Genomic DNA, 22,701 nt, shown 5'->3' on the forward strand with positions numbered 1-22,701 from the left:
TGCACATCCTCTGAACTGTGTTCTGTTGATCTATTCATTTTATAGAGCAAAGGGTTTAGTGTTCTTTATAAGTGTATGTGCAGTCAGTGCTCATTAAAAAGGCACAGGGCTGACTGCCTAGAAACTGAAGTCCTCTCTTTATAAAGCACAGGCAGTAGCAACACAAGCTCCCCTGCACTGACTGACCAAAGTGTGTCAGACTCAGGCTGGAAGAGGACAGTAGTTCAGCTCCATTAACATTTAAGCCTTGAACTCTGTTGAGACTGCCATCGAAGATCTGTTCTGGTGTAACATCTCCCCAAGAGGATAAAAATAGACCAACTCATTTAACAAAGCAAGCCATTTTTTTTCCAGTTTTAAAACTTTTACATTTAACTATAAATGAAAACATTGTGAGGTGTGAATTCAGCAGAGTAATTTAACTGGAATCATAAAATTGAAAGAGGTTCTATTCTTCTGAGCAAGCAACAGTTTTAAAACAAAGGCGTAATTAACATTGTTTGCTGAATAAAGGCAGCATTTAGTTCATTCCAAAACCAACTATTTCCCCCATATAATTTATCAATGTAGACGTGTGAAAGGGGAAAAAGAAAGCAGATTTGTTTACAAAACTGAAACAAACATTTCAGAGAAAAAAATTACTGTTCGTAAACATGAAAGTGTAACCCAGGGGAAACAGGAAAAACTGGATGTCTTGTCAAGACAACAATGTCAAAAATCACCCATTTTGGAAGTGGATGAAAATAGTTTCAAGTGAAAAAATATGCCCATCACAATACCTTTAAAAAAAAAAAAATCTAAAATCAATGTTTTGAAGCACTGTATACAATCCAGATTAAGGGATTATACTTGCATTTGAACAAAGAAATTGCATTCGGAATCTAAATTTTCAATAATAAAATCAGTTACATAACATTTGAGGCAATTCACCCATTTTAGAAATTAAATCTAGTTTTGGCATCTGAACACCACTATTGAAAATGAACAGCTTCTCTGAGTTACAACAAATTATTTTTGCAGTGAAGTGTGTGGAGAAAATGAAGGGGACTGAGTATGTCTGAGGGGCCTGGGGGAGAAGAGGAAGGTAAATATTAGTTTAAATAAAATAAAATAAAATAAAAATAAATAGATGTTGACCATCCCAGGGGCTTTCCATCTATATAAAATTGTTTTTCATTGAAAATGAACTCTAGATCAGTGGGGAAGTTCTTAATCTAAATGTTTTTCACATATCACATACATAACGCTAGAGCAGCACCAAGACAGTCCTTGATTCTCTTGCAACTGCAGAGCAAAAATATCAGAGAGATGATGATGTAGCAAAAGTTGCAGCTAGCAGAAAGGTATCTTTGAAACTAGGTGAGACAAGCAGTAGGGCATTATTAATCCATCTTGGGGTTGTGTGTGCGCATGACCATAATTTGATGGGCATAATTTAGCTGCGAGTAGGGACGAGAGGAACACTGGTTTGCTACCTAAATTTCAGGCCCTCACCTGCAGTAGAGGGAGGGAGGCAGCAGAGGCACAGACCAAATCTGCTTAAGTGCAGCAGTGCTCAGTAGTCAGCACTTCCCCCAGCTAACCAATCAGCTGCTCAGGGAGGAGGTCCTGCTTTGCAGCACCCTGCTTCTAGGGGTGCCCTGTTGGGCAGGTGGCATGCTGCTCTCTGGAACTGGCTCATCTCTTCTGCTGCCTGCTTCCCCCATCCAGTGTGGAGCAGGAGGCGGCCAGCTTGACAGGCCAGGGAAGGGGATGAGCTTGCTGCAGAGAAGAGACCAAATCACCCCTGTCCTGTTCCCCCACCACCTCAGACTCAGGTGGGGGGGAGGGGGAGGAGTGAGAGACTCTGGAAGAAGGACCCAGGAGAGGCACGAGTTCAGGTAAGGAATTTGGAGGACGGGGTGCTTGGGATGAGCAGGAGGGAGGGGAGAAGCTGGACATTTGGAAGGCAGAGCCGGGGTGTAACAGTGAACTTCTACAGCTGGGAAAGGTGTAGTATGGGCATTGTGTTCTTGCTCTGCTGGCTAGGTGACTCCACTAGATGTGTGAGTGCAGGGGTATGCTAGCTGTACATCCACAGGTTTTTCTGCTTCATTCCACATCAGTCTTTTCACAATTCCCCTCTTCTTAAATATTTTAAACATAAACAGGGGATTTAGTAATGACTATGCTAATATTTTAAACCATTAAAAAAAAAAACATTGTGACGATATATTTCTGTCCCCTAATCAGTTCTTTAAATCATGCTATTGCAGTTAGTGCTGAGACGTGAAAGGCCTAAAGGGAACTCAAGTACTGGAGAAATCCCATAAGGTTATTTATTAAATGAAATAAGAGAGGAAAGCAGGTAATATTAACGCTGTGCAAGGAACATGATTTCCAGCTATTTTATCCTGTGGTCTCAGTATCAGACAGCAAGACATTTAACAGTGATAGCCAACAATTTTTCTCCTCATTTAAATTTTTATTAGAACAGGAACATTCATAATGTATTTGAAATATTAATGGTCCAGTTTTAAACAATAGCTCTCTCTACAGCCAATATTCCAGATCCTACCAAATTAGTTCTCCCTTCAGAAGAGCTTATATTTTTGGACTGTGTGCACAAAAGTACACCCAGCACACCTGAAATGCTAAGTAACATTTGCTTATAATTAATTAGGTAAGCCTGGTGTTACCCATTACATTAACTGCTTGATCACTTTCTAGGGAAAAAGTGTTGTGTATAATTCAAAGGAGGCAAAGTGTACCTTTTTGCTATTTTTCTCAAGTAGAGGGAGAAAACCAAACAGCATTTGGATTCTGATTGTTGCCTATCAGAGAAATCATACTTCAAATCATTCAGCTCAAAACATTCTATGATTGCTGCATAACAGCAAAGCGCAGAGGCTTACTTGAGTTTTGAGAATAGAGAGGCCCGCCATTAACATGAGGTTGAGCAGAAAATGGGGCAGTCACAGAGGGATTCCGTCTGTATCCACTAGAAGATGCTGAAGAAGTGGTAGAGTTGTGTCGTGAAATTTGCCTGGTCATTGTGCCATACTGGGAACCAGGAGCTGAACCAGGAGCAGCTGAAAAGCAGTAGCGAAAAGGAACCAACAAGAAGACTTAAGCCAAGTATTACTTAGGACAGAATGCAGAAAACAGAAAAAAGACCCAGAACATGGTGAATACTTGAAACCAACAGCGAGATATTAACAAAACAAAAAAGAAACATCTTGTTATACCAGTCCTGTGCTATCAGCCATGTAAAATACATAAATAACATTCATAAAAAGATCTCATTTATGTTTCCTGAAATGTTGTAGCTATTTTAACCCACTTATACAGAATGTTGGATCAGCTTGTTTCCTAATTTAACTGAATTTTTGGTGTTGCACTACCTGTTAAACGAAAAGAAAGAAGCACACTTTGAGAAGGTTGCATATCTTCTTGAAAGCAAACATTTTTGCATTCTGAAACAGATGCCTTCAATCTAGCCAAAGAAAAAGCATATTTGTGTAGGTTAAGAAAAATAGGGGGAGAAAAGGACACCATCACCACCAGAACAAAGTTTTTAAATTGGGTGCTCAATCAAGCATAAAAAACAGAGTGATACGATTCTAAGACACTTTCCACATTTATAATTTCTACTGCTTAACAACTGTGCTTCCATATAGGGAACTTGCATTAACAAACTAGAATAGTCAACACAAGATATTTCAGCATTCTTCTGAGAGATCAACACCAATTCCTACCTGCCTCACATCTGGTCTGCAACATTCTCAATATTGCAGATTAGTAATGAATAAACAGTCCATCTTTTTTCATTTTTGCTATTTCATGTGTGCGTGTGTCACAAAAGTCAGAATTTCACACTATGCAAACCGATGAGCGTCTTGTGTTGCTTGACCTCTTTTTGCCAATGTACAAGTTCTTTTCAGATTCCAAATGTAGTAACAGTATTGGAGTAAAATATTACTACATGCATATAGATGTAAACACATACCATACATACACACACACACACAAAGTACATTCTGAAGTTTACAGACTAATATAACACTATTCAAAGTCACTTTCACTTATTTCAGATAAGAGAAAGTGTACAAGGATTATATGGGTCAAAGCCTCTAAAGTTAGTTTTGAGGTAAGAGAATGAATTCTAATAACTGTCCTTGATTGGGATGGTGAACTAAAAGTTCTCTAAGGAATGCTCTCAAAACCCCTCACTAACAGCTATGCGTGTCATTCACTGCGCAGCTTGAGGAGACAAACTGACAGGGTCCTTAATAATGACTTTGAAGCACCTTGGATTCACAAGCATTAAAGTGCCAAAGAGCAATGAAAACTGATTTCCTTCACCATCCCACCCAAATCTACCAGGAAGCAAGTCACTTGTATCTTCTCATTGGCTCATGCAGGAGAATTCCTGAAGTCTCCCGGTTTTGTATCTCCATGAAGGATCAGAGAATTGTACCCAAGTCACCGAGCCAGACATTTCTGCTTTTCCTTTTACATTTTCCTTCATAATCAGTTCACAAGAGAAATCCCTGTATGCACCATCTCCACTCTACCCACTACTGTTTTCAAACTACGGTGTACTTTATTGGTGAACTTCTTGTTTTCCCATCCCCTCTCCCAAACACAAGAACATATGAACAAGGACTACACTCAATCTGAACTCACATTGTTAACTGGATTTTAGCTTTAGTGGGAATATTAGGATTCAAAGCAACTAATATAGTTTTTCCATATTTTATTTATTTACCTTCAGAGGCTTTCACCACAGGAAATTAGTTGGGATTAGATTTGTTAAAAAAACCCACTAACATTGAGGACTACACCAGATCACGTACACCCCACTACAAAAGGCAAACTGCTTCTATAAATCCATTAGAAGGAGTTTATTATTGATTATGTCAAATAACTGCAATCACGCCAGCGCTGACACAAGTCTCACCTATCGTACTGCCCATCGGGAGAGGTGGTGGCAGTGGTGGTGCTGGCGGGACTCCAGGAGGAGGAGGAACAGAAATTTGTGCTAATAAAATAGTTCATATTGCCAGTTAGGCTAATGGCAAAAGAGCTACATTTTAAAAGACAACAGGAACGCAGAGACTTTACAGTATAAGAAAATATTCAACATTATACACACAGGCCCCGATCCTGCAAAGGGTTCTACAATTGCACACCTTTTCTCCTGCAGGGAGTACCTATCGATTTTACTGGGGTGCTTTGTAAGATCCATGCATGCAGATCCCTATGCAGGCCAAGAACACAGAGTGGGCCTTAAGACTTAGTAAGAAGTGAACATTTGTAAACAAAGAAACAAGATACAACAGCAAAGTTCCACCTCAGAGTAAAAATCTGACTTGTGAATACCACCACTCTCGTTTCTGAAACTAGGATGGTCAATGTTTTGTCCAAAATAGCTTACCATGCCTATGTGACACACATTCACTAGGCCAATGATCATGTCTTACTTTACGGTCTTAGCTCTTGACTGTAACAGCCAACTACAGCATCTTCAAATCGCTAAAAGTTCTCCAACTCACATGGTAGAGGCACGTGCTTTTGATGCTGTGCAATAAGCTTTAAATGATTTTCACACTACGATTCACTTTGGTTTTAATCACACTGGTGGATGTTGTTGAATTTCACTATTGATGGTGTTTGTTTATTCCTAGGCTTTCTTTCAATCTCCTTTAGTGGTTTAATCGAAAGAAGAAGTTTGTTTAAAATTGTAAATAATTTTCTAAATGGTAAGTGATAAAAATCAATAGACTATTTCAAAAAACAATTCCGATCATATGCATACAGAATGGCTGTTTCTTCTTCTCAGGACATCTAAAAATGTCTACTTGTCAACAGGCGTTTGAAAGCATGGATTCCACCTGTTCCTTATATCTTAAAAAGAAAAGATAATCCTGATTTTTTTAAAAATCATGTTACAATGCAATGAATAAAAATGAATGAAAAAAATAGCAGCTGACCATTTTTGTCATTTTGTTGTTTGTTTTGGGAGTGATTCTCTTCCAACCTCTTCAAAAGGGAAAGGATGAGAACTTCAAGGCTCCCTTGACATTTATGAGAAAATGTCTGAATGAGTCACATTGCAGTATTAGGTATCATAAAAAGAACCTCAAATACCTGGCCCAACAGTTGGTGGCGAAGGTGTAGGCACGGCAATGGGAATGCCAATACTGCTGCTTCCACTGTTCTCTCGACTGCCACTTCCTCCACTACTACCACTAAAGGGGAGGAGGAGATGACATGTCAGCACTGCTTTCCATACAGCCTCACCAACATTCATATCACTTATCTGAACAGCGACCAAATAAATTAGCTCAATTACATAAATGTGAGGAAAAACCCCCTGTAGACTGACTGTTCCTGAAACCCCTATTACTTACCGTCCTCAGATCATTAAATCAAAATGTATTAAAACTCTAGTAGATACAGATATCACTAGCTAAGCTGTTAGCCACTTTTTATACATCCATGGCTTTTAATTACTTATAACTACAAATGTAAGCAACTATACAAGATCTAGACAGCTATCAGTCCAATGTGAATACTGTAATGGTTCCAGGCACCTTAAATTAAGTACAGTAACTCCTCACTTTATGGTGTAGTTATGTTCCTGAAAAATGCAAACAAGCGAAACAATGTTAAGCAAATCCAATTTCCCCATAAGAACTAATGCAAATGGGGGGGTTAGGTTCCAGGGAATTTTTTTTTCCAATCTATATATTTTGTAGACATATAGTGTAAGTTTTAAACAATTTAATTCTGTACCCAGCAATCATGATTGTGAAGCTTGGTTGAGGTGGTGAAGTTAGGGTGGGATATTTCCCAGGGAATGCCTTCCTGCTAAATGATGAACTAGCACTCAGCTGAGCCCTCAAGGGTTAACACATTGTTGTTAATGTAGCCTCACACTTTACAAGGCAGCACAAATGGAGGGAGGGGAGACAGCATGGCAGACAGACAGAAACACACATCCTGTGAGTGTGAGAGAGAGAGAGAGAGAGGTGCATTGCCCCTTTAAGTATGCTAACACCACACTAAGTACATTGCCTTTAAAAAGATCAGGAAGTTGAGACAGCAGCTGCGGCCAGCTTTCTCGGTCCTGAGCCCTGTTGTGTCTCCCTCCTGCTCTATATAGAGAAGGGATAAGCAGGGGCAGGAAGACACCCTGACATTAGCCCCCTTCTTCCCCCCTCCCCTCCACAGCAAACAGGAAGCTCCGGGGAGCAGCTTGTGGGGGGGAGGGACAGCTGAACAGCCGGCAAAGGATAGCCTGCTGGGCAGCTGCTGTTCAGGGAAACTTGGAGTGGGGAGCTGATGGGGGGCTGCTGCTCCACCCTGGTTCCAAGCCCCCACCAGCTAGCTGCAACAGTCTGCTCTTCCTGCACGCAGTGGACAAAGCAGGCGGCTGCCAAACATTATAAGGAAGCATTGCGCAACATTAAATGAGCATGTTCCCTAACTGATCAGCAACGTAACAACGTAACCGGGCCAACTTTAAGTGAGGAGTTACTGTAATGATAAATTGGGTGTGAAAAGGGTTCAAGCATAAACTATTTGTAATTCCAGTGATGTGTGCTATAATGCTGAAGAAGTCTCCTTTTCCTAAATGAATACTTGTGTTCAAGTTTATTTTGAGTCATTAACAATTCTACTGCAACTAGCCCAGCCACTAACCAGAGAGAGCAATGATAATAATTTTGATAACTTTTTCATGCAAACATCTTGGAGGTCATTACATATTTTTCAACCAAATGGAAACTAGGGGACAGAGTAAGAATCCAAGGACAAATTAAATAAATATGCCTTTAGCCAAGACTTGTATTTACAAAATTTCAACAGAGAATTAAATGGATGTGGTGCCCTGCAACTAAAAAGCCATTTCTACATATCCATCCTAATAAAAATATAGTAGCACTCAATGCACTTTATTTACCATTTCTGTGCAACCATATATAAATTGCTAGCAAGGAGTCAGGTACAGATCATTCAAAAAATATCTTAAGACAATAACTTTACTATCGAAAGAGAAAATCAGTGATCTGAACTGGGAGCCAAGATAATTCCTTCAATATTAGTGTTCTGTATGCTGAAGATTAACTGCAGTCTACAAAGAAGATCTTGTTAGACAAAAAAAGGGAGATTGTATGGCTGCCAATTAAACAGATTGCATCCTGGTTTATAAAATACTTTAATCTGACAATATTGTTCAACTGACAGCAAGCTGCTCAAAGATGAAGTTAACATGTTTTCCCAAAATCCATAAGGACTCCCTGAACTGCCATTATGCTATTAAACATTGAAACAATCACATCATATCTATTCCTGGGACAATAAACCACTGTCTGAATCCTGTCTGTATTCAGGTAGCCATTGTCAATTTATTTCTTGCAGTTTGACCAGAGACTGTATTGAAGCCTCAAACAGATTTAAAGGGCAAATAGTCAATAGGTATAGAGACAGCACTACTCTCTCATCCCAAGAGATGATCTCCCCAGAGAAAGTACTGTTCTGCCAACGTGCCTCAGTATGAGGAAGCTGACTGGCACTGCTGAACTGGTTCTGTGGATAAATTTTAGCTTCCAATATTGTCAATCTACCATGTCACAAGCAGAATTTTTCTCTGAACAATAAAAGCAAACCACACTTCTGACAGGCAAACTTCATTAAAGTATTTTCTAATCAGGAACGGCTTCCCTATACAATTAGCAGCAGTGAAAGCACTTACCTGTACACCTATCCCGGCCTAAAGTCTGAAATAAGTTAAATAGTCTGACAGATATTCCATCTCTCTATTCACTCCTATAATTTCTGAAATTTTGCCTATTCTGATGAGGCAAAAAACGATAGAAGAGAATAAGTCGTGCACTCAAAGCTCTGTGTGTGTATGTACATATAAAACAAACAAACAAAGCTTCTGTAGCATTAAATTTGAAAAATTGATACAGATCCTAGTGAAGTTAATAGATCTAGAAGTACCAAATCCAGACAGCACCATGTATAAAGAAGAATCTAAGGTATTTAAACTACATCTGTCTTCTCCATCCACCTTAGAAGAAGCCAGGCATAAAGCTTTGCTGCAATGCTGGTGAGTGTCAGCATGCCAGTCAAGACACAACTATAGAATTAGAAGCAATGTACTCTACCTGTGTGTTCTTGGTCTCTGGTTTAAGGAAGCTGTTCTTCCTGGACTGTGTTGGCTTCCAAGTCTGGCAGGACTGGTCATGTAATCATTAGGAACAGTTGGAGGTTTAACTGGCTCCAAGGTTTTGTAAGGAGTATTTCGTCTAGTCAAATGAAAGTGGGTTGGAGGAGAGAAAAAGCTTTAATTAAAGTAATGAAACCATTTATTTTCCTAAACCTTCACTTAAGATCACTGCACAGTGACCCAACATTACCATATAGAAACCATCTCTGAAAGTGGCAAATTAAATAGGTGTTTCGTTCTCAACATGTTAAAGGGACTAATTTTAGTCACCTTTCCAGGACAAATTATATTTTAAAAGGTGAAAGGGAAATTTCAGTGTCTAGGTAATATATGAAATAAAACCTACTGAAAAAAATTCTTTTGAAAATGCTTTCATACAGTTAAGGCCAAGCTGTATGTTCCTTTAAGCTAAAAGCTAATTTAAAAACAAAAACATCAAACACATGGCCACAAAACACTCGTCAGATTACAACAACTATATGCACATGCTATGCAATGCACACTTATCTATTACAGTGGTGCCCTTCAACAGTAGTTAAGATAATGTTTACATAGAACATTTTGAGGGAGGTACAAATGTCCTAAAAATTATTTTGCTAAAAAGTATTCACATTCTCACACCAGGAGCATGTTTGGAGTCCCTGTTCCCTTTTTTGAGGGAGCTCACAGATGGGGAGGAAATGGGAGACTATGAACATCTTTAATCATTGTGCTGCTTCTTGTTAGATTACAACTTAAACATACATTATATTAATTCAATGACTCAGCAATATAGTAGAACCTTACTAATTATTAGGGGGCCCATTGCAAGGTTCTGAATTTGGTAAGCAAGACAAAAAAGCAAGGCCAATGCATCACAAAAACTATGATATATTCAGTAATCTGCTGTAGTTAGTTTTAATTAAGTTACTTTATATTATCCTAGTGAACATATTGTGTTACACTTAGAATTCTTACAAAATGTCTCAGGAGCACTAGACCTCACTATTACTAAAACCATTCCTGATAAACAATAGCCCAGTTGTTTGTATGGATTTGTGAATCAGTGAGTTTCTATCATACACAGAACTAGAGAAAGTTTTAAAATATGAGCTGCCATTGGGCTTCTGTTGTGTCAGAAAGATCAATCATCAGAAAATGAAAGACGTGTGTGCATCTTAATCTCTTATAACTAGAGCACAAATATGATTGAAACTGCAAAGTAAAAAGACTTCACACAGACTTCCAATAGGAATAACCTCACAATTTAAAAAAAACATAGGATGTTAACAATGGGTATTCCACTTCTGGACAAAATGTGGGGAGGAAATGGAGTAGCCCATGTTTCTATAGCTGTGTTTTATGATGACTCTCTTATATAATCTGCATATATAATTCCCCCTACTCCAGTTCCTCGGAGCTGACTTGGCTAATGGACAGAATCCAGTTAAGCAAGTAGGCTTTCCACTGCTCAAGGCTCTGAACATTCTCTCTCAGTAGTTCCTTTCACAGAGCTCAGTCATTCCTTTTTCTATCAATGTGGTGTTAATACCTACTACCTTCAGGTGGAACTGCAAAGGATCTCAAGCCCTCCCTGCTAGTCTACATTCTAATTTAGGGCTCCTAAGCAGGCAGTGGCTGTCCATTTCCCATCACACCCTTGCTTCATTTTTTCCTGTGATGCTTTTTCTACTTGGTCCAACTTCTTCTAAGCTTTTCCTACTCTGCCTGGGAGAAGCTGTTTCCTAGTTCTCCTAGACCTCCTGCTCCCTCCAGGTCTCTGTTATACTGAGCTCAAACTCCTTCTTATAGATCCCCTCCCACAAGCACCTGGTTCCTTCTTTGTTACCTGATCTTTGGACGCTCCTCTTCCTCCCGGCCCAACTACATTTCCCAGAATTCCTTTGCCTTAGAAGGGCCAAGCCCCAGCAAATGACCAGGTGGCAGTGCCTACTCTTAAGTGTGCTGCTAACATGCTCTGTTACACTCCTAAAATTGCATATTTTGTGTTGGTTTTAAATTTCTATCAACAGTTTTCAAATGGAAAGAAAAAGCAGCAAACTTTGTGGTTTCTGGCAATATTTTTGCATGCTTGAGGTAAAGTAGCAGAAAATATTCTAGATGCATGCACTTCGATGCCAAAAGATAAAAAACGGCACACAACACTCTTTCAAAAAGAAAGAGATAGATGTAAAAGATGTAATCCTTGCTGTGTATTTTGGTCGTTCCCCCAACCAATCATCTCTTCCCCTCAATATCCAGGATTTCACCCATGATCTTTATCCACTGTTTCCTGAAGGATCCCAGCACACTTCACTCTACCCACAGCTGAAATACAGCATACTCTCTGGTGGGATGGTCTCAATCAAGCAGGTAACTGGAGCCTATGCAATACTAATCAACAGTGGATCAAGATTCTCATTGAATCTTCTGAGTGATCCATAACCCACTCCAAGCAAACAAAAACCCTGGAGAGTTTTTTTGTTTTGTTTTAACTAAACACAGTACATTATTACATTTTGATATATAAACAGTGACAGTGCAGCACTGCATCAGGATTAAAGTCTTCAGTGCTTCCAGAGCCCTGCAACACTCTTTTAAAGGGGGCTGTAGTTCCCCCCACTTTTCTTGCCTGGCTCTCTTGATCCCCACTGTGAGCTGCCTTGTAACCAATCCCACCATTACTCAGCTCCCCAACTTGGAAAACTAACTCATCCGTAGCTGCTAAATCTTTGCCAGCCCACCAGCACTCACGTTCCATCTACCGTACCCTACATGTTAAAGGCAAAGATTCAAGTGACCGTGAACAGCAACATCCCTAGACAGGAGTTTCTGTTTAAGATCTCAACCAAAAGGCCTCACACAATAGTCCAAAACAGAATTGCATTCTATATACTCAGTGTTTTCAAGTATCACCATTTCAATCCATTTCATAATAATCTGTTGATGTACAGAGGTCAAACAGCAGTGAAACAGAAGCTGAAGTAGAAAGTGGTTGTGCTGGGGGTTGCAGTTCCCTCAATTAAGCATTAAAATTTTCATTCAAATGAGCAAACAAATGAGAGTTAGTGTTGCCAGTACATCCTTAACTTCTCTCCACACACATTTTCCTTAAATATTGCACAACGCATGGAATGCATTTTCACAACTCTCCTCTGTCAAGGAATCAAGAGTGAGTTAGCAACAAAATAAGATTAACACTGAAATCCTTTTGCTTTGTTAGTGTAAATGAGAACCTTAATCGAAATTCATTTTTATTAAATATGCAATAATATTTCTGCCTGATTACTATAAGAAATGAAAACAAACCTCAGCCACTTCAATCTGTAATATAAAAATACTGCCATGAAAAGACAGTTTTTTAAATGAAGCCCCTTTGAAAGAATCAGAACATTTCAAATGTTTAGTATGGAAAGGTGATATGTCTAACTCACTAGAGCCCAGAGGGTAGTCAGAGCCTTCACATACTCACTTATCCAGGCAATATTGATATCTGCACAATTAGAACTCTCTCTTGTAGAGGCTGGATGAAAGTCTCATTCTTACCCCAGAGTTCCCCGGCCTGACATAGGAGGACTTGGTGGTTTTTGTGTAGGTGGATTTGTCCTTGACAAGGTGCCAGTTCTTGCAGGCTGGTTATTTCCATGCTGAAATGAGGGGAACATGTTTTTATTTTTATACTTAAATGTCTCTACTTTTGAGAGTTATTTTTTAATGTAAGAATAGGAAGTGAGGATTCCCAGACAGCTATTGAACAGCTGGTTTTATCTACACACTAGAGAAGACAACAGGAAAAGGAAACAAACCCTAAACGTAAGTTTCATATTGTTTTTAACTGTCATTTTACAGCTGAAGTACATCTGAAAATTAAGCAGATGACAAGTTCATGCAAAAAAAGTCTTCCCCTTTCCCCTCTTTAAATTACTATTACATTCCATTTGTGTGTCAGTTCCACTATGAATATTTTAAATAAAAAATTAAAGCTGACTCTATAAAACTGTCAGTCTTCGTTCAAAATTTCTCACTCAATTTAGCTCAGCTATTTGACTAGCACAGTCAAGCATATTGTCTGGGAAACCTCCTATAAAAAAATGTAAGTCGATAGGATCAAGGCATCTACCAATCAGAGCAAAGCGCTACATGTGTTAGAGAAATTAATATATCTATGTATAAATGCAAATGTCAATATATCACTGATATATTAACACATCCAGGCTAAATGTTGCAAATCTGCACTGAAGTAGAGCTTATTTAACCTAAATAACCTATGAAAAGCAGAGAGAAGTAGAGGAGAGTTCTAGCTTTCAGTTTTAATGGCTCTGCAGCCTCAACTATCAATACAATGAGGCACTGTGGGTCAAATGAGAAATGATTCTTCTTACCTTGGCTTTTAGCCACTTAACGTTGGCAAAAAAAAGGGGGGAAAGCAGAAATTAATAGCAGATCTATCACAACTGATAGGACAACGTTTTTTAATAAAAAAACAAAAACAACAGTAATTCATTTCCCTAAACTTACATTGCATCCCAGGTATGCTGGTAAAGATCTCATGAGCTCATAAGCAGTCACAGGACAAACATCACAATTAATAGGCATCTCCAAACGAAACACTTAAACTTACATTTATTACCCTCGTGGCCAGCAAAAGGGACACATGCCTCTTGCCAGCCTTAAGTTTCTAAAACCAGTTTAAGATGTTTGGTTGACATTAATCCAAGACCAAGAACATTTTATAGTTATAAAATATCAAAACCACACATTCGCTATACAATCTCTATCACACATTACAGAATGTATTAAACTATCAGTAATTTGGGAATAGAACCCAGAATGGAGAAGTCCTACCTGCTGCACTGAATGGCAAAAAAGAATTCAAAGAAGGGAATTCTCAGACTGGATATGCAACAGACCCTTTCACCGCTCTAGGTTGCTGCTTGAAATCCAATCCAGGTCACTAATGCAGCAGTGCCAGCTCTTATGATTTTATTGCCAGCATCAAAATTAGCATTTGTCTTGAAGTTCTGACTTTTGGAGTCAGATGATGATCTCTGCTTTTGTTTTTAAAAAGTAGTATGTTTCTAGCCCTCATGGTTGCAAAGGAAAGCATAAAAATGTGACTTCAGGTTATCCTAAAGGCTCAAAAATCAGAAAACATAAAAAGAACACAAAATGTATTTTTTTAATTATTGGGGGGAGGGAGGAGGGAAAAGATACCTGCCTCAGTTTTTGAGTGGCTGGGGGAAGCAATACTGATAGTGGTAAAAAGTCATTACCTTTTGTTGGCTGTTTGGAAGCAGTTTGGCATTTTCTGACCAATCCCTAAAGAAAAGTTGTCCACGTAATGAGAAATCTAGCATCCTTGTTGGCAGTTTCAGCAGTAGTCAAGATATAGGAAGTGGAACTAGAGTGGGTCCCTCCAACTCTAAGTCTGGACTGAATTTTATTGGCAAGAGGCAGACTAAGGATGTTTATGCTACTATCGTCTCTGACGCACCTGTTCTATGGATGAATACAGAAGTTCAGTCTCCAAGATTGTCAGACTGGTATCATCCCCGAGCACTATATTTTTAAAACAGCTACTAATTTCCTGGAAAACAAAGCTTTTAGCAATGAATCTGCTTTTGTCTCCCCATCTACTATGTTCCTTCCCTTTTTAATTTTTCCAGTTGCTAAGGACAATGGCGTAAAACAAGGAATTCTGCTAAGAGATCAAGAAGGCCATAGATCCTAACCTTCCAGCTGAAGACTTAAAGAAAGCATGGCATTTTAGCTCAGAACTCCTCCCAGGTCTCTCAAACACTTAACCCCTCCTTTTATCTCAGTCCCACCCCCACCCCTCACCCCACCCTGGTCTCCCAGCATAGTCTCATTCATCCAGGTTTCTCAGATCATTTAGTTCTTTTGGTCAGGACTATCTACAAATAAATGATTCTTCCCCCGCACCGCTTTGTTCCATCATGCTCCGCCTCCTCTGCAGAGTGGATGCAGACATCTAGCAGTGATTCAGGGAGCTGCATTTTATTTCAAACACTAAAAATTGTAGCCACATTGTCTAAGAATACAGGAATAAAAAAAGCTTACAGATTAGCTAACCTTAGATGTTCCTTTCACCAATAATCAGTCAATTGCACTAGAAAATCCAAGATTTTTCTTGATGACTACTCAACTAACCATTTTTAGCCGTTTTCCTTATTACTCAAATGAGAATATCAGGAGCAGCCCTATGCCAAAACAGCAAAAGTATAGCCTGAGTAGCACGTTGTACGCATGGATCCCCTCCCTACTTTTCCGGTGGAGTACCCGGATCAATTTTGGAGTATCACATGATATGGTATTGGTATTAAAGAAGAGTCACAAGCAGCCAGGGGCTATCTTGGTAGGTGGGAACTGAGGCATAATGAACAGGCTCTTACACATTGCTTCTCACTGGGCTCCTGAAAACTCAGGGATGAACCTAGAAAAAGATATGCGTAACAACCCAGAGGGTTCTCTTCCTGACTCCTACATGTGATCTGCATTCTGGAATTGGGGATTTTTAGTTCCAGTTCTGCCACTAACTTTTGGGACTTTAAGCAAGTCACACTGTCTTAGTTTCCTTATAAGTAAAATGGTGGACAATACCTAGCTCTTGCCTCAGAGGCTGTTCTGGGACCCAAAGAGACCATGTCAGGCCAATATAGGCTCTAAAACAAATCTTCTACAAAAGTAAACATCAGTAGAAAGATTCTGTAATATTTTATTATTTTAATGGAACTTTATTTTTAGATTAGCAATATGCCATATATTGTTTGCAATCCAGTAGTTACAGATTCCTGTTAATGCCGTGTAACCAGAAAGAGAAATGTAAGCAGATGTAGACAATGAACAAAAGGGATAGTACTTTTGTTGTCTAAGTAAACAAAAATCCAGTTGCCTTTTTTAGATTTTCCCTTTTTATTACTCTAAGCTATTATTAGCAGCACAAGAAAGAAAATTTGTTCATGAATTATGTTCAACTTTTATGTCTCTGAAATGTTTGTAAAACATGTAAAATAAATGTTTGGCTTGAGATCCTCAGATGAAGGGTTCTCTATTAGGAGAACGTTACATTACGTTTATATTTTGTAAACATTTCAGTATCACTGACTCCAAGCATTCAAAATCATGAGTCAGGCTCCAAAACTCAAGAGCTTGGCTTACAAAGCAATAGGTTTTTTTAAAGGGGGGGGCACATTAGCTTCTAGTTTTGTCTTTCAGGATTCACGCTTCCAAGGTTTTCTCTGCAACAATGAACTTTTTCTAGAAACTTACTTAAAAAATAAATCTAAAGCTGAGATTCTCACTTAAAGTTAATTTAGTGTTTTTCTTAAAGCACCAGCTATCATGAGCCTCATGATAAAATTATCAGTATTGGCAACACTCATGGTTATTTTTAACCTCAGTGTCCTTTACCCTACAGCAATATGTATTGTTTGATAGTGACCCTCTGAATGATAACATGGCAGCAATGCAATTGGCAAAATGACATGAAGTGCTAGTGTCTGACACTAACCAATACCAGGAACAAGGAGAATTTAGAGTCTCAGGCTCCAAATCATTGGCTGCTTGTAGAAGTGCCTATTTAAATCTTTCTAATAAGTCTCTACAAAAATAGTTAATGCTCAGCTGGATCCAACATAAAAGACCTTTCCCTACAGGGGAGAAAAACAGCAGGTGCACAGAAATCTTTTCCTCATAGTCTTGTCTTTTGTTCTCTGTTTTATGTGGTAGATATAAACATGAAGAATGTAAGTGACTAAGCTGGTACATGGCAAGCATTCACAGATGTTGAAAATCAAACCCACTTCTCATATTTAAGTACTATGGGATTTGGAGCCTCCATCTCCAGCTTAAATTTTCTCCTTTCCCTATCCCCTGCATCTTTCTTGGGTCCATGACTGATTAATCAATCTTCACTTTGTCACAAGTGCCTCATATCTAGGAGATTTTAAAATTCTTCCAAAGTCTCCACTTAAGGTGCTCAGTCTTCCTGTAATTTTTAAAAAATAATTACTAGTTTCATACAATAAACTCAATCAATTGTAACTACTGGACAATTCATTTAGTGAGTGTTAAACACATTATCTACATTTAGCATAAAAATGCATTTCCATTTCTGCTTTAACCTTCATTTTACAATCAGGTGGACTGAGACACCCTGATAGCACCAATTCTACCTGCCTTTCATTTTTCACGCAGAATATTTTAAAATTCTAGCAGGGCTGCTAGACAGGCATAATTCTTTTCAGCAACATTCTTTAAGCCCTGGATTTTCTGTATGGATAACAGCATTTGACCTATTTTTTCCTTCACAAAACAAAAGGAAGAGAATGGAAGAATGGTTAAATTAGCTTGTGTCTAATTTTTTTTTAAGTTACTAAGCCAGAGTCTTCATACATTAAAGCAGCATTTCATGTCATGATAGGTTCTGGTTTACATGGGGTTGAGGAGGGAATGACTTCAGTTGTGTCCCCCTGCCCTCATCCCCAGAGAATGGTTGCTGAGTGACTATTTAGTATCTAACAGACTGGCAAAATCTGCTTGTGTGTACATTATTTCTTGCAACCCTTTACACAGAACGTTTGTTCAATGAAAAGGGAAGTGAGCCATGTTAAATCTAATGACAAGTGCAACAGTTTAAAAAAAATCCACTGCTCACATACGATGCATCAAAACCAAAAACTTATGGTATCCCTGGGCTCACTGTTCCCATCCCAGGAAAAATCCTACAACTGGAACAGAATTCTAAGCACTGCCCCCTCCAAAGAAAGAGGTTTGAGCATTGTGGAGTAGAGATATGGGGACAGCCTGAAAAACTCTCAGACCCACAAGCCAATAAGAGTATAATTAGGTAGATCCTGGGCCATTTTAGGGGTGGCCTGTCCCTGTGTGCTAACTGTGGACTCTGGATCCCACACAGCACCCAGGTTCCTTAAGGATCTGGGCTGCCGCTGATTAACTCCCTACAATGGTAGTGTAGCCTTTTGGTACATAGAAACTGTGGTGGGCAGTTTATACTACTAGAAACATCATCAACTCCCACAGCGATTTCCCCAGCAGGAGGGAAATATACTATGGAGAACAGCTGCTGCCTATCTTCTCCCTCCCCCATCAGCAGAGCATCAACCACACAACAGCTGCTGATCTCATGGGCTCAGAGGGCGGGAGAAATACACAGAGCAGAGCCCTTCCTCATGCCTCTCCATACATGTTCCTGCTTTTGCTTCTCTCCTTATGCATGATGATCCACTCCCTATTCCCAGGGTGAGATTCAAAATAAAGTGTGAGAAACTTCTGTCCCATTAGGGAAGGGAATTCAGGAACAAATACTTTGGGAGAGAGGAGTATTTGAGTAGTTCCAGTACCAGCTTTGTTTCTATCATTTTTTTTAATTGAATAAATGAGAGTCAATTTGAATTTATGTTTATCAAACAAAACAGTTCTGGTATTGCTCACTGCAAATAATTTTTAAGGCATTTAAATATATTTAAAAATATTCTCACAGACATTAGAAATCATAACAATACAGACTATTGTTCCACATTTATTCTGGTGGCTTTTCATGTTTTCCTTACCATCTCCCCCATTTTGTTCTTACCTCCACCAAAACAGAATGAAGTCACACAAACAGCGATAACTTAGCCCTTATAAAGGATGTTGTTGCACTGTTTGAACATTAGTTAACACTTACTCAATAGTTACCTCGTTTGTAAATATTATGCCCCATTTTATTGAGGAAAAAGACAATGTATGAACAGGGAAAATTTACAGCTGGTCAATCTATGGGGGAGCTGGGATTAGAACTACAATTTCTGGTTTTGTCAGGAAATCATGCTACCTCCAAGGCCTAGACAATTTCCATCAATGCTTTAACCTGGGTGAATTTGTGGTCAAGAGTATAGGGTTGGCAGCAGTAAAGTCCGATATCCTCTTTATCCACATATTGGGTATTGTAGCAGGGTAGTCACCCCGCTCCTGCCAGGAGGGGTTAAAAACAGCCCTGGAGAGGGCTGTGGCTGGGGAAAGGATGATTGGGGCATGGCCCCAGCTAAGGCTGCTTCCCCAATCAGGCCACAGCTGACCCTATAAAAGGGCTGCTAGCCAGAGCTCAAGAGTCTCTAGCTGTTGAGGGAGACGAGCCTGGCTGCTGCGAGCTGAGCAAGGTACCTGGAGTGTAGCAGGGCTGGGGGAAGGTGAGAGGAGCTGGGGAGCTCCAGCCTGGAAACTCCCCAGGCTGCAGGCCTTGATAAAGGCCGGAAAGGTACTGGGGTTGCAGAGGGGCAGCCCACAGGAGGCAAAGGCAGCAGGTCCAAACTCTCCATGCCGATGATGAATGGCTTGTACGCTGCAGTCAGTCCCAGTGAGCGGGGGCTAGATAGTGACCGTCAGCCATAGACTGAGGCGAGGTGGGGGATAGAGAGTTGGGGGTTCCCCGAGGAGGGGAGACCCCAAGTTGTGGGGGTACTGCCAGGGGGCAGAACTCCTAGGCAAAGGGGCACCGGGGTCTGGGAGGGACATGGGGAACAGCAGCAAGCGGGGCATCGGCCTGCAGAGGGCACTCCGGAGGCTGGAAAAGCTAGTTCCCTGAAAGGCCAGCAGGAAGCGCCGCAGCAGTGAGTCACACCCTGTCACAGGTATGCTGAAGAATTTGCAATGCAGCTTTCTCCATTCCTGCCACTAACCAGGTCAGCCCCAATTTGACAGAACCACTCTGGTTAGGTTTGAGACATAACTTGAGCTCCCAACACAGAGCCTTTTATTAACCACAAATAAATATTAACAATGTCAAATATCAATGGCCATTTGACTATGCGAACTCCTGCTGACTGGGAAGTGATCTGAGGATGTCAATTCAATTTCAAGTAGAAATCTGAACTGGGACCCAGAAGTGGAAAGCTTTTTGCACTGAGCCATCTATCCTCTTTATATCTAAGACTGAAGGCAGGACAAGCAACCTCCTTTACAGCTGCAATCAGTACCACATCCTAAAAGACATTGTGACATACCAGTTAGGTGTTTATGATTAATAGTCTCTCTGGGTGACATACATACAGCTACTGAAGTGGTTGGGTTGAGGTCTGTTTATAGAGAGTGGAAGGCTATGGATGCCCTTTCCAATAGCAGGTGTGAGATTTACCTGGCAATTATGGTATTTGCATAATGAATCCATGTGGTAGAGACAAGGGCATCATCTTTTCACACAGCCATTGTCCCATTGCCTATAGCAGAATTGATAACATGGCAGTAGGCCAATAACACAGTGAAGAAACAAAAGCAAGATATAGTTAACATAGTACACTACAAATCAAGGCCACTAAACTTCAGGTTTCTTCTTTGGAATGGTTTCTAGTAAAGTCAATTTTCTATAATGAGGTTAATTAGTTGGCAGATGGCAAAAGCTACCATTGAAACTTGTACAAAATTGCAAAGAGCCTTTTAGAAAAAAGCCATTTGCCCAGCGAACAGAAGATTATCAGTTCCAAAGGGCAGGCTATTTTTTTTCCTAACTGAAGTTGAACATGTTATTAAAATAGACATGCCAAAATAAAGTGTACAAATTGAAGAAAGCTGCTATTACGATGTAACAGCATTGGAGTCTAAACCAAACATTTAGCTTATGAGGCTCAAGGACATGCACCCCTCAATAATGCAGCAGTGGCTAATTGATTAGTCTATTTTATGGTCTTCTAGATAGACTATCACTCTGGTATCTAAACGGTGAACTGAGAGCTGGCATCGGAAACATGGATTCTGATACTTCTCTACTGACTCATGCTACCTTCTCTCATATGCAAGGGGCCCTAAATGAAAAAAGTGACTAACTTCTATGGAGGTCAAATGGATTCCTTTGCATCGTTGCTCTTATGTTCCAACAGTGTACGTTTCATCTGCTTTGCATCGCTGTACCAATATAGAGCAGCCCTAAGCCCAGTGGATCTTGCTCACAGGGTACGTCTACACTACAATTAAACACCCACAGCTGGCCCGTGCCAACTCTCAGGGCTCGGGTTCAGGGACTGTTTAATTGTGGTGTAGATGTTCAGACTCAGGTTGCAGCCCAAGCTCTGGGACCCTCCCACCTCACAGGGTCCTACAACCCAGGTTCCAGCCCATGTCTGAACATCTACATGGCAATTCAACAGTCCCTTAGCCCGAGCCCTGCGACTCCGAGTCAGCTGGCATGGGCCAGCTCACAGGTTTTAATTGCAGCGTAGACATCCCCTCAGAGGTTCTCTGCTGTGTAGTGAGATCCTCAGGCACTACAGGGCCCCCTAACAGCTCCTATGCCCTGAGGCTGGTGACAGCTGTCACAGGTTAAAACAGCCTTCTTCACTGTGCTTAGCTGCTGCTAAGCAACCCCAGGATCACTGAAATCCCAAGGACACCTTGGCACCTCTTCATTTCCCTCCATCTGTGGTGACTGATTCTCTGCCACAGACAAGGATCTAGTCCTTAGAGCTGAGCACTACAGAAAGGCACTTCAAGATTGATGCAGCTGCTTTCCTGACTGACTAGCACACACAAATCCTTATTTGGATACAAGGTCCTGAATAAAAGCTTTTTTTTAAGTTAAGTCGGGGGAAGACTGCAATTAACTGAATGTACTATCATGTCAGCTAAGGAAAAATAAAACCTGCTATTACCAGACAAGGAAAGATTCCCAGATGGCAAAAGATACCATGTTGATTAGTCTTACCTAACTCTCCTGCAGCCATCTGTTGTACCCAAAAAAGTTGAGTTTGGTCAAGGCACTTGGTATACATGGAGGAAGATTTCCAAATGGAAAGCAAAGTGTCAACTCCCACTGATTTTTCAATGGGGGCTGCCCTTCGTGCCTTTAAAAAAAACCTCTCCCTAATGAAGTCTCCAGCCATCAAGTTTGCTCATGACCTAAACTTTACTTTAAATTTAAAAAGTGGGAGTGTAGGAGAAGAAAGGGATAAAAGGGGCTTTTGCAGCACTTTTTTTAAACTGAGTAATGTTTTTCATAACAAGTCAGTCAAGTCCCTTTTTCTAACGAGTCATTAGTGCAATTGCATTGTTATGAAATAATTATCAGAATCGTGAGCCATTGTTTCCTGGTTTGTGGTTACTTCAGGCAGTCACAAGTTTATAAGCAGAAATTGCTCAAGACCTCAACATAAAAAAAAAAATCTCACTTTGTGCCTGTGCTGCTCCTGGGTACGTTTGTATCAACCCCTCACAGCAGCACCAACCACTAAGTATTTTAATCTCAACTAAAATTCCCACTGCATTCAGTTCAAATAGGTCTTCAAAATTTACATGGATTCTCACCTTTACACCATGGCCGACATCATCCAGCACGGTATAGTCGATAGGTTTTCGAATGTACCTTACAGGACGTTCCATGTTCGCCGGCGCTATAATTTTATGAGTTCTTGATGTGTTCTTATTGGTTGTCAAAATACCTATCTCTCTGCGAGCCACTTTCTCTTTATGGATGTCCACAGTCTAAATTTAAA

At 40.1% G+C, this 22,701-nt stretch overlaps 1 protein-coding gene across 5 annotated transcripts in view; it reads right to left on the reverse strand.

The window, feature by feature from the left end:
* ABI1 (abl interactor 1) overlaps positions 1-22,701 on the reverse strand; it is a 127,256-nt gene that overhangs the window by 12,752 nt on the left and 91,803 nt on the right. For 2 of the 5 annotated variants that reach the window (XM_054020750.1, XM_054020748.1), the window contains exons 3-8: positions 22,514-22,690; positions 12,746-12,846; positions 9,159-9,299; positions 6,133-6,233; positions 4,943-5,023; positions 2,895-3,071 (exon numbers count right to left, since the gene is read on the reverse strand). In XM_054020750.1, coding sequence (XP_053876725.1) covers positions 2,895-3,071; positions 4,943-5,023; positions 6,133-6,233; positions 9,159-9,299; positions 12,746-12,846; positions 22,514-22,690 — 778 coding nt within the window. The remainder of the gene's footprint in view (positions 1-2,894; positions 3,072-4,942; positions 5,024-6,132; positions 6,234-9,158; positions 9,300-12,745; positions 12,847-22,513; positions 22,691-22,701) is intronic. The other 3 variants (XM_054020751.1, XM_054020749.1, XM_054020752.1) reach the window with 2 other exon arrangements.

Source organism: Malaclemys terrapin, chromosome 2, assembly GCF_027887155.1.
Source record: "Malaclemys terrapin pileata isolate rMalTer1 chromosome 2, rMalTer1.hap1, whole genome shotgun sequence".
Taxonomy (NCBI): Eukaryota; Metazoa; Chordata; order Testudines; family Emydidae; genus Malaclemys; species Malaclemys terrapin.